General features: G+C 46.1%; 1 protein-coding gene across 1 annotated transcript; it reads left to right on the top strand.

Moving 5' to 3' along the window:
* Positions 1–4,835: 4,835 nt before the first annotated feature.
* On the top strand, positions 4,836–7,920 carry SAT1 (spermidine/spermine N1-acetyltransferase 1). The gene is made up of 6 exons (XM_075521142.1): positions 4,836–5,109; positions 5,445–5,496; positions 5,582–5,665; positions 6,869–6,970; positions 7,056–7,096; positions 7,407–7,920. The coding sequence occupies exons 1-6, from the start codon at positions 5,044–5,046 to the stop codon at positions 7,575–7,577; spliced, it is 516 nt and encodes a 171-aa protein (XP_075377257.1). The 5' UTR covers positions 4,836–5,043; the 3' UTR covers positions 7,578–7,920.
* Positions 7,921–12,293: the final 4,373 nt, after the last annotated feature.

Here is a 12,293-nt window from a genome sequence, read left to right as displayed (position 1 = left end):
ATGCAGTGTGAGCGCTTCGCTCCTGTTTCATGACTGCATAACCAGGCACAAGCGAGGGGCCTGGCGGGTGAGCCTCGTTCGTGGAGGAGGCAGAGAGCGGGCAGAGTGGCAGGCACGGCACGACGGAAAAAGCTCCTCTCAGCTGGCCCACAGCCCCAAACATCTTACAAGTCCCGTCGATCCCAGCTACAGCCCTGAGATACGCCAGCCCATACAGTCACACGCCTCTTGCAACATGACCACGCAGATTACAAGTCCCATCGTTCCCAGCTGGCCCTGGGATACGCCAGCCCATACAGTCACATGCCTCTTGCTACGTGACGACACGCAGACCAGCTCTGCATGTCTACAGAGGAAAAAGTCGAGAGCACTATTGCAAAGCTTCGCGTTCATCTGGTTGTGGGAAAAAATGTGGAAACCTGGTATGGGTGCGTGCTGAAGGTTCAAAAACCAAGATGCCATGAAAAGAATCACCTCTGGACAGTGCACAAGCCTGTGCCAAAAGACAAAACTGTGATTGTGACGTATAAGAAAAACACCTGCTCATCATGTGAACACCCATTAGTTTTAAGGAAAAATTTAGATTCCCTGGGTATCTCTTTAGAGCCTGAGATATTGCACCCAAGAACACTGATTCAAGTATATCGCAGGATCAGAGCCAAAGGGACTTCTGCTGTATCCAAAACATAAAGTTATAAAATTGAGGCCTGGTTTGATTTTTTTCCCAGCATTTCTCTCTATAACTTTTATACCCCGAATTATATGCCTGCCTGATGTAGCTGACTTGTGGATGCAGGCAGATAATTAGTTATGTCTAAATCCCAAATTCATCAAATTGCATAATTACAAATGACAAGATGAGGTATATCAGCTTACAGGAATAGGGTTCCAATGACCTAAAATAGGCCTTCAAAGATAATAATGGAAAATGATGGTCCTTTTATTTCCAGTAAAGGGAAATTCATGTAGTTTTATTATGTGAAACTGTTGGGTTTGCATTTGCCCCAAATTTTGAGCAGTGCTACTGCAGTATTTATTTACCATTCTGTACTATTCTGATAGAAAAGAATTTTTTTTTTCTACGTACAGCCTAGTGTTGATAAACTGTAATCATAAGTTGCTTGAAAAAAAAATCTGGAAGCAACTGTGAACTCATAAATATCAATGCAAGTTCTGAGTATTAAAAATAAATCATTCAGTTGAAAATGCTGAGAATCCTGAATGTTGCCCGAAGACTAGTGTGGAAAAATAACAGGTCAACACTGAACATTAATTGCATTTTCTGTATTTTGCTCCAGAGATTTGACACGAGATGTAATTCAGAGATACAATTTGGAGATATAATTTGGATTAAAATACTTGAGAAGATTTAATACTGTAATCAAAAATTATTAACTCACTGCATTTTAATGTGGAATAAGCAGTTCTTCTCCTTTCCTCTTTTATTTATTACACACAGAGAACCTTTGAGGCATGAGAGAAGCATTCATATAGCAATTCAAGGAATCTCCCTAGCGAAGGAGGAAATCAAAAATTGAAATACAAGAAGTAAAGGAGAGTTTGATTAGTTGAACAGTAAAGAAAGCAAGCTGGTGCCCACTTTCAGCCTTTCCTTCCAGCCTCCAAGATAAGAAAATATTCAGAAATTGAGATGCAAATAAAGATATGTTAACTGTACAAGTGTCCAGCTGAGGTCCCATAACTCTGAACAAATTGTTCATTTGCATCGCCATGAAAGGATCTTGACGAAATGGCATGGCTACTTCCTGTAGCTTGAGACTAGACAAGACCTCCATCTCCGGAGAGGATGTGTGGAAAACTTGCCTCCGTCAGATACGTAGCGCTTTATGCGCTTTTATTAATACCCGTTCCTGTTGCATGCTAAAAAAGAAAGTGCTGCTAGCTATTTTGCACAACATTTTCTGTCTCACCACTTACAAGTAAGAGTTAGGGAGGAGATAAAATGAGAATAAGAGGAACAACGCACATGATCTTTTTACATAATTCTAACCATTCTACCCCTCAAACACTGAAGTACCGGCCCTCCTGGTGGAAATGCAGATGGATTCACAGTCAGTAGGTTCTGCGTGGAAGAAGCTACTGGCTGGTAACAGAAAATTGAGCTAATCCAGACTTCAGTGCATATTTCATTGTAACAGGTTATTTCAACATTGGTTTACCTTAAACATGTTTGCTAACCACTTTCCAGCATACGTATTTGCATAATTTGAGAAAAACCTGATACTTTTCAGGAGACTTACTCATTCCCTTGGGGAGAAGTGCAAATACACAGGCTGACCATTCAAGGATAAAATCCGAGCCCCACACAAGTCATCAGAGATTTCACCACTGACCTCAGCTACGTCTCAAGACGACATGAAACCTGCTCAAAGACAAACAGACCTGAGACAAGAGGAAGAAGCTGTAAAGTACAAGGCCCATCAGTCTGATTCATTCACAAGACTGAGTTCTTTTAGAACCTCTTTGTCAAATATTCTTACCATTCTTATTAATCTTACTTATTCTGAAAAAATACCTCTAGTAATATAGTACTAAATAACTGCAGCATAGTCTCTGAGATCTAGGTATCTTAATTTTATATTTTTCATTTTCCCCTTTTTTATTCTCTGCATTTCCTCTTGTTTCATGAAACTATTTTTGATACTTTAGGATTTTTTTTTTCCTTCTGCCTCGTGAATTTGAAAGCTAACTCCAATGAACTGTATTCACTGGGGTGACACAATATCAGCACATTTCTGAGCAAGTTAAAGCAGGACTTCCAAAAACAGTCAAGGTGGAAAATGCTTTTTTTTGCTGAAACTTCAACTTCTAAAATCATATGACTTTTCTGACTTGAGAATGAAAGAAACCAGGCACTTTCTGCTCTTACACAACAGTGCATTTCCTGACAGCATGACTTCCTCGTTGTGAAATGCTAAACAAAGAGAGTTGACACAACACAAACACTGTTAAGTCTTTGACACAACAAAACCGCTGTTAAGTCTTTCACAGAGACAGTATTCCCCATTTCTGACCCCAGTCAGATCATTTCTAGGGACTGGAAAAATGTATATTCATGAAATGTATGCAGTTAGGCTGAGTCTATTCTCTGTTAGTTTGTTCAGATTCAGTCTCCCTACCAAAAGCGCTGTCCTGAAGGTTTTCCAGATCCATAACTCATGAAACAAATCTTTTCTACCACTGGCCATTGGCTGTTGCTTTGTGTTTTGGAAATGCTTCTGTTCTTTGGGCATCTCCATTTTTGCTCCAATAGAGGGTAAACTGAGCCAGTTAGGGTGTTTGCATAAATCCTAAATTACTCTTCCAGGACTCTAGGCACTTTCCACTGCATGCCAAAGGATCTTCTTGGCTCACACCAGCCACCAGAATACACACTTGTTTATACAATTCTCTTGTAGTATCATGTTCCATGCTGGCCCTTCTTTCTAAATTAAGGTAGGTTGTTGGATACACTGAAAAATAGGGTGTGAGTGTTGTGAGAGTGTTTGGGGATCCAGGTTTTCAGGATTGTTACTCTGCAGCAGTAGCGTGACTTAGTGTCTTCCCATATCCCAAATCACTCTTAAAACAAGTCAGATTAAGCTAAATGTAAAATAAAGAGCTCCTTTACAGTATCTAAGAATGGACATGATAGTTGCAAAGTTTATAGAAGAGGGTGAAAAGAAAACCATGCATATGCCAAAGAATTATACTTCTCCTCTGTGTGGCCTAGCTGGTGGGTCTATAGACACACATGGTCACCTAGATCAGGATCCTGCTCTCGTTCTGTGGCATAGATCTACATCTGTAGGTAATGTTCAGAGGAAGACCTGGGCTGGGGATAATCCTCCATCCTTTCACACTCCAAAGCCATTTTGGGGAGTTTATCCAGACTTAATTTCTTCATTACACCCACCTCTCTCCTCAAGGACATCCATACCTCCATCGGGAAGGAGCCTCGGCCTCCCTTATGGCAGACTACTAGCAGATCCCTCCTGTTTTGAAAACACTCCTGTCCTTTGTGCTTCTCCCAGCACTACCCCTTCCTCTCCAGTCAGGCGGGTCAACCAGGTCGGTTACGGTGTGTGCGTCAGGCTGGAAAAGGTCCCAAGCCCAAAGTGAAACGTCAATGTTTTGAACCCCTTTCCATCAGGACGCTCCTGCCCAGGAGCATACCTTAGTACTAGACACACCCCACCTCCCCACCCCCCGCAGGGTTTGATACAGATCACTACTTAGTATTTCAAGCAAGTACAGAGGCTTTTTGGGGTTTTTTCCACACACACACACCGGTGAAAAATACCGTGCTGAAAGCCACCGTACTGCCTGAGCGCAGAGCCTGCGCCCAAGGCGGCGCCACCGCCCTAAGATGGTGCCGCGGCGCTCAACACCCCCGCCGGCAGAGCCCCCAGGCAGGCGCAGTCGCACTCGCCGGGGCACCGACGGGCTCACTTTTCGGGGAACAACTCCTGGCGCCTCCGGAGGGGAAGCCACTGCCGAGAGAAGCCCCCAGCCCCGCGGGGCGCCAGGGCGGGCTCCCCGGGCGGGGCTGGGGTCCCCTCAGCCTCGGGCCCGCCACCCCCCCGCCGCGCCGCTGAGGGAGAAGGGGCGCGGTCTGACCCGGGCGCCCTGCAGCGCCGCCCGGCTCTGCTAGGGGGCGCCACCGCGCGGGGGGGGAAGTCACGCGACCCCCCGGGCCAGCTGTTGCTGGCAGGCTGAGGCGAGACTGCGGGGAGGAGCGCGATCACTGGCTGAGGGCGAGCACCACGGGCGCTCCCATTGGCTGGCGTGCGGGGAGAGGCGGAGCGCGGGCGTCTATAAATGGGGAAGCCGGGGCAGGGGGCTGGCACAGCTCAGTCGGGGACGGAGCGGCAGCCGTGGGAGGGTCGCCTGTCTGCTCAGCGCCGCCGGGACATGCTCGCAGCCTGACTGACCGCAGGTGGCCGCCGCGCCCGGGACACGAATGAAGAAGCAGTTGCTCCTCCTGTTCACACATCGGGGACTCGTCAGCCGAGGGGGCCGCAGGGGGAAGCGCCGTCGAAAATGGCCTCGTTCAGCATCCGCGCCGCGCGTCCTGAGGACTGCCCCGACCTGCTGCGACTGATCAAGGTGCGGGGCGGGAGGGGCGGAGGGAGGGCGGCCGCCGGCGGTGCCGGGGGGCAGAGCCGCTCCGGCGGCGGGCGGGAGCGGCCGTTGCGTCCCCCCGCGCCGTGCCCGGGCGCGGCGGGGGCCGGGGGTCTCGTCAGGCGCCGGTCTCCCGTCAGGCGCCGGTCTCCCCGCGGTGGGCAGGGGGCGTGGGGCAGCTCCTCAGCCTTCGGCGGTGGGGGGGCACGGTTGCCGTTCTGCCTGGGCAAAAACAAGCTCTTGCGCAAGGCTGCGGGGGGGGAGCGGCCAATAGGGGAGCGGCTGCGGGGAGAGTCTGCTTACATGTCCTTCTCTTCCAGGAACTAGCGAAATACGAGGACATGGAGGATCAAGTGGTGCTAACTGAGAAAGGTATAAGGGCGGCATCTGCTCACCGGGTTGGTAGCCTGGTGGCAGTATCCGTCGTCTCAGGTGCCGATTTGTTCTGCTTTTCTAGAACTGCTTGAGGATGGTTTTGGCGAGCACCCTTTCTACCACTGTCTGGTTGCAGAAGTGCCAAAAGAACAGTGGTCGCCTGAAGGTGAGACTTCCCGATACTTATTTTTAGACGCTAAATACACAAGAGGCATCTTATACTTAATGTTATCGATTACATGTAAGGTTCCACCAATGAACTGGGGTAGGAGGAGTAGGTTAACTGTTAAATGCAGTAACATATAGTGATACTCTGCTGAAGTAGTCGCTAACCCTGGAGGCGTGGGAAGATCAGGTATAACATAATGTACTTGACTCCAATTAATTAAATGGCTTTTCTTGTTTGACCCTGACTTACCTTTATGTAATCCTGTTGAATCACATTTTTTTCTTTAATTTGTCCCCAATCTTCAGGTTACAGTCTCTAGCTTCGCCATGTACATGGCCCTTCCGTGTACATGGATGGGCGGGGAGGTAACTAAAAGATCCGTTACACAATAAAGTAGATGATCATAATATGAGGTAAGGTCTACAGGGACAAAGTGCTATTCCCAAACCTTTACCAAAGACACAGTAGATCAGAAATCTGTTTGCACGCTTCTCTTACAGTATGTGCAGAGTGTTACAGCAGATGAAGTTAAAATACTCAAGGTTTAGGTTTGAGTGGGTGGCTGTTGGAAGAGTTGGTTTCTCTTCCTTCTTGAGCCATCTTTAATTATAATTGAAGCTGCGGCTTTACTTACCTTGACTTCATGGTGCTGAAGGTAAAGAAAACAGTGTGATGCTCTTGGTGGAAGCATCAGTTGAGGTGCTGGAAGTGCTGCTGTAAAGGCGGCCCAGGAGCATGCTTTCTTGCACAGTGTAGTTACTGAGGGAATATACATTGAAAGATCAGTGTTCTTTAGAGTTTGATAGACTGTTATGGTGCTAAGGAAGCAGAGTTGGGGCAGTCATCTAGATTGTGAACTGCTGTATAGAGTTTTTACTTGTATTCCAGAATGGAAATACTGATAAATCAGTAGGGTATGCGTTTGTAGAAAGAAAGCCTTGTGTTCAGCACTTACTGCGGTAGTACTTTTGAGGATTCAGGGTATGGCAAGGGCAGTCTTCATTCTGTTAGGTTGATACAAGTTTGTCAGAACTTGTATTTTCAGTTGAGTGCTTAGTTGCAAACTTCATTCTTAATTCTAACCTACTAGCAAATGTCAGCATGTCACAAAGAGAATCTGTATGTTTAAACATGCATGTAAGACTTAAATATTTTTGCCTTTTAAATTCAGTCTAGCTAAAGTTACACCCTTTGTTTCAGAACACTGCATTGTGGGCTTTGCCATGTATTACTTCACTTACGATCCATGGATTGGAAAACTGCTGTATCTTGAAGATTTTTATGTGATGGCTGAGTATAGAGGTATGTATCACAGAATTAGATTAGCTGCTTCCTATAGGGCTGCTTTAAAATTAAAAACTTAGTTTCTTGTGTTTTTTTTTTTTAGGACTTGGCATTGGGTCAGAAATTCTGAAGAACTTGAGTCAGGTATGTCTAAGTGATAAGTCTAAACAAGCAGAATTGAGGACGCATGGCAAGGCAGTATTCTTGCTCTTCTGCTAACTGCATGAGAGCTTCTCCTTCAGCACTACTCAGAATTAAAATAAAGGAGGTGACAGGACATTAGATAGCTTAAAACATTGTCTAGTGTCTGTTAAACAGTGACAAGTGCTGAAGTGACCGACAGAATGAACTTGATGACTTTGGTACGCAGTTAGTTGCTCAATAGTCTCACCAGTTTTTAACTAGGCTTATCTGGGGTTGTTGTTTGAAATGTGTCTTGTTGCACACTTTGCAGGTTGCTGTGAAGTGCCGCTGCAGCAGTATGCACTTCCTTGTTGCGGAGTGGAATGAACCGTCCATCAGGTTCTATAAGAGAAGGGGTGCCTCTGATCTGTCCACTGAGGAGGGGTGGAGGCTCTTCAAAATTGACAAAGAGTATCTCTTGAAGATGGCAACAGAAGAGTGAGAGATTATTCCAGCAAATAAATTCTATCTGCGAATATGTATGCTCTCTGACTAAACTCCTTCTTGCTTTTTGTGTACAGTTTGTAGTGGAATAAAGTAGTGTGGATGCTAGTAACAAAAATGCTATGCAGGTCTGGTCATAGAGTAATTGGTACTGTCATCTGGAATTGAGGCATCTGAAGTTGTGTATGTGCTTGTGTGCATCCTTTACCAGTGTGGGCTTGTAATCTTTGTATATGGAAACTTCATTCTTGTAAGTGTCACTCAAATGTGTACAATGTACACACTGGTAGGATTTGTTTTAATTATTGCCTTTTATAAAAATAAATAGTGTTTTCACTTCATGGCAGTAGTTTTTACTTTAATTCTCATGTACAGTTTTTGGTTACCATGCAAACCAGTAAGAGACTAATTCACCCAAACACTTTCACAAATGAAGCATAATTTACCACAGCCCCAGAGAGATAAAAGGGGTACTTTTGCGCCTGTGGGAAGCAGTTGTGAGGTTCTGTGCACCTGTGCTGAAGCTGAGCATTTGGTGGAGGGGTTTGAGATCAGTCTCTGCTTCCTGTGAGGTGCAGAGCATCCTGTCTAGTGAACATTCTGTGCAAGTGAACTAAAGTTGAGTTACGGCTTGTTCATTTGGAGTCCTTCAATTGGACTGCTTGTCTTGGCCCTCTGGAAAGCAGCTCCAGAAAAACTGGAGCTTGTGGTGTTGCCTCCTTGGGAATTCAGTTAACTGCAGAGCACCTCAGTCAGGAGGGCATAGTCTTGAAGGGGAAGAAGCATCTAACTGTAGTTTCAAAGCCTAAATCACAAAAATAGGTTTGACTGGTCAGGAGTGGGAGAAAGTACTTTTACAAACCACAAAAAAAGCTCCCTTATGTGAGTCTTAAAGCATTGAACTTGAATGCTTCTGGTAGTTTAGGTTTACGTACATGATTTTAGATACTGTACAGAGATTTTCATGTGCTTCAGTGCTGTGTAGTCAATGGCAGGGGTGAGCTGCCTGAAATTAAGTGCTGTGTCAAGCAGTGAAAAAATTTGATCCTGTGTGTTTAAACCTTTGTACAGCAATCAGTGAAAACAATGCTGGTCATGGACTGTTTAATCAGCTTGGAAACAAACTTACCAACTCTGCAATACTGTGTCTGCCTTTCTCATAACTTGATGGTGAAAGTGGATGTATGCAAGTTTTATGCTGCTCTCCTCTTGCTCCATAGTAACCCCACAATAAAGCGCTGCTTTTGGCCAGCACTGCTTTCACTTCAAAGGAAGGGAAGAGACTTACCTGCCTTGTAATCTGCGCTGGTTTAAATAAGGTTTTAAACTGATTTTGATCACTGCATAAATCACATATCATCTGGAAGGTGTCTCCTCATCCTAGAGAGTAGTGGGCAGTGAGTGCTTCAACCATGGGTAACCCTAACCTAAATTTAAGAACAAGATGTCCCTCTGCCTAGCACCAGCAGCAGGTTGTGCAGGGCATTTAGCGTGAAACTATTCTTGTTTTCTGTTTTGTTTTTGTTTTCAACTAAGGCGTAGGCAGCAGTGTGCCAGCTCTGCCCAGGTGTGAGATATGGCTGTCAGCTGTTGCCTCAGGAATGAGAAAACCAGTAAGAGATACAGGAGCTCTTGGAAGAGAGCAGGAGGTAGCATATGTCCAAGTGGTTGTCTGGACAAACACAGGGTGGACTGAGCCCAGAATCTGTCACGTAAATTACCCTGATTTAGCAGATCAGGTTCTGCATAAGAAACAGTCATTTCCAGACACTCCCCGTGTCTGCGTGGCACCTCAGCTGTGAGAGCGTTCCTACTGAGGCTTAAATCCCACTCCTGCCCGAGGGGAAGAGAAATCTGTGTTTCTCGCTTGACAGCAGATTAACTGCTAGGCTACAAACCACCCTGTGCTTGCAGAAGTGTTTGATACTTGCTCTTGTTGAGCCTGTTCTATTCTGCAATTCAGTAGGCCAAAGAACATGAGAGTAAGCCCACCTGATGAACCGGCCCAGTAACTAGAGCTGGAGGCAGTATGGGAAGGACGAGATGGTCTCCAGCAGCTCTCGCTGAGCCTCGGGGTGCTGTATCTTCTCATCGGTGAAGCTGCAGTAACTTCACTGGTAACCCAGTGAGCTACAGTAACCTACTGGTGCATCTCAGTCCTAGTGGAATCTGGTTTGAAGTTATTTTAAGCTGGTCCTTTTGCCTCCGTATATCAGTCCAGAAGGTGATTACTAGTAGAGCAGTTTAAGAATGTTTTTATTTTCAAATTAACAGTTCATTAGATATCTAGGACAGACCTGCTTAAATCCCAGGCCCCAGAGTTCTGGAGCACAACAAGGCTATCAAAGCTGCATGACTGAATGGAACAAGCAAACTAAATAGGCATTGTAATTAGGAAAGTAAGAAGCTTAGTCAAATTTTCAATCAGTTTAAAAGTGTTTATCGTATCTTGTTCATCTTCTTCTGCCAATGCAGTTTACCATTGCATTTTCTAAATGAATTCTGCTGAAATAGATTCTCGGGGGGTCACAGAGAACAAGCGAGGCAGTGCTAAAGACAACCTTTTCTAGCCAACTGTGATAATTTTAAACATTCACACATGAAAGTAAAGACAAGGATTAACCTTTCAGATGTGACTTTCACTGAGATCCTACTAAGAGGTAGGGTTTTTAAAACCAGCAGAAATATTCTCACAGTTATGGTACAGAGTCACCAACAGAGTGATGTGGTAATGCCATGGCTCAAGAAAAGACCAATATTAAATTATCTCAATAACTTTTTCTCAAGCTACCGGGGGACCAAAGTGACTCTGTAACTGCAACCAAGATGTACAGCTGAGTACTTTCTATGGGTTTAGGCAGAAGAAACCTCACCTGGCTTGACTTTCTTTGTTTCCAGCATTGTGATCAGGCTACCAAGCTGCAGTGCGAGCGTATGACTGGGGCTAAGCAATACCAACAGGCTTTGAGCTGGTCACTGGTATCACACCAGTGGGAATCCAGCACAGGCACAGGGCTTGCGTGGGGCCTGCAGGTATGTCAGCCTTCTGTGTTACCCTATTTCTTCGCTGCAGGGTGCCTGCCTCTGGGGAAGAGTTGGAGAGCAGGTGTTATGACAGCACTGGTAACATCTCCGGGAAGGTAAGGTGCAAAGATTCTCCTTGCTCTTACTGTCAAGCTCACGACCAGGGAAGTTCTCCTCACGCCAAGCCAGCCAGCAGAAGACTTCGCAATTGCAGTGTTTCCACGTTCCCATCGGGTGGGGATGGAAAGGTGGCCTCGGACAAACTTGTGGCCGGAGGACGCGACAGAGGGCCATACCCAGCTGCAAGAAGGAGCGCCGGGCTCGCCACCCCCTCTCCACTTGGCGTTTTCCTGCTTGCAGGCTCCTGCACAATGATCCGAGCCGTAGCCATAGCGACAGCATGGAAGGAGGCTTTTTTGTCTACATAATTTGAGTTAAAACATAATATATGAGAGAAAAACAACCCTTCCCCCTCCCTTCTTCTTTTAAAGAGTCTTTGCTCTCAACGTAATTCAAAAAGGCCATGCAAACTTTTCCCCAAAAGAGCATATAGGTACTTTAATGCATTCCTGCACACGGTGTTTTGTCTTGGGATACTTGCCATCCTGGAGCCTGGCCAGCTGAATGTGGAGGTCTCGCTGACGAAGGTGCAGGGAAAACACCAGCTACGTATGGAGCAGGGACTGAGGAAACCATTGCGTAATTCATCTCTGCACACCGTTATCTCGGGCTGGAAGCTAGCCCAGAGATACGCTTCATGCCTCCCTTTCTTTGAGTTGACCAGAACGTTTCTTTCCTTCAGCTTGCACAAGTTTCCTCCTCACAGCACTCGCTTCCCTGGGCTCTCCCTCCGCAGGCCTTGGGGAGCAAAAGCTGAGCGGGAGGAGCGCGCACACAGCCGTGCACGTACACACACAGGCACGCGCCGACTGATGGCAGCGCCGATGAAACCTGCAGCGCGCAGCTGTTCGCCTTGGTGTAAATAATTCACCTCATCTAACAGACTCGGCTTTGCCCAGTTGTTTTCCTTGCCTGGGCAGGATTGCCTAAATGTTGGTTTTTTTTTTTTTGGAACTCGGGTTTCAGAGAAGTGGCCGCAATTTAAATAAAGGCATTAGCTGCTATCTGAAACAAAACAACACATGACTAGCGTGCCTCTCACTAATGTTTAATCTCACTGCAAACTCAAAGCAGGCTGTAATGTCACCATCCAGGCACAACTCCCTCCCAGGACTCTTCTTTCGCCCCCCAAGACCTGGCTAACTTTTATTGCTGTCGAGCAGGTTTTTGGTAAGTGCAACCTTGATGGAGCTCGTGGAGGAGAGGTGTAAGGCTGAAGATGGTGGCTGTGGGCTCTGGGGTAGGGGCACAGCCTGACACCAGTGCAGCACTGCCAGGTGCACCCCTCCTGTTCCCCGGGCCTCGCCCTACTGCGCTCTGGTTTTTTTGCTATCAGAAATGCTCACTGTGGTTGATTAAAGCACAGCTACACACCTCTAATAAAAATAGGGAAGGGGGAAAAAAATCCATCTTCAAACCAGTTTCAGTTTCATTTCACAGATTTACTGGAGGCCAAAGCAAGAGACAAAAAGTCCCAGGGGATAATTAGCTCATGAGGATGAAAAACAAACACCAAACACCAGTTGCAGAAACTCCTCTAAGTTAAACAGTTTTGTTTATTTGCATTTGG

The sequence above is a fragment of the Mycteria americana genome, chromosome 1 (genome assembly GCF_035582795.1).
Source record: "Mycteria americana isolate JAX WOST 10 ecotype Jacksonville Zoo and Gardens chromosome 1, USCA_MyAme_1.0, whole genome shotgun sequence".
NCBI lineage: Eukaryota > Metazoa > Chordata > Aves > Ciconiiformes > Ciconiidae > Mycteria > Mycteria americana.
Note: the sequence above shows the minus strand (reverse complement) of the source record. Positions and strands in the feature narration are given on the sequence as shown.

What these genes read in the sequence shown, in the direction of transcription:
- SAT1 (XM_075521142.1), top strand. Translation starts at nt 5,044, where the DNA reads ATGGCCTCGTTCAGCATCCGCGCCGCGCGTCCTGAGGACTGCCCCGAC. An exon ending in ACCTGCTGCGACTGATCAAG is followed by an intron (nt 5,110 to 5,444) that starts GTGCGGGGCGGG and finishes CTTCTCTTCCAG; the next exon opens with GAACTAGCGAAATACGAGGA. An exon ending in TGTGATGGCTGAGTATAGAG is followed by an intron (nt 6,971 to 7,055) that starts GTATGTATCACA and finishes TTTTTTTTTTAG; the next exon opens with GACTTGGCATTGGGTCAGAA.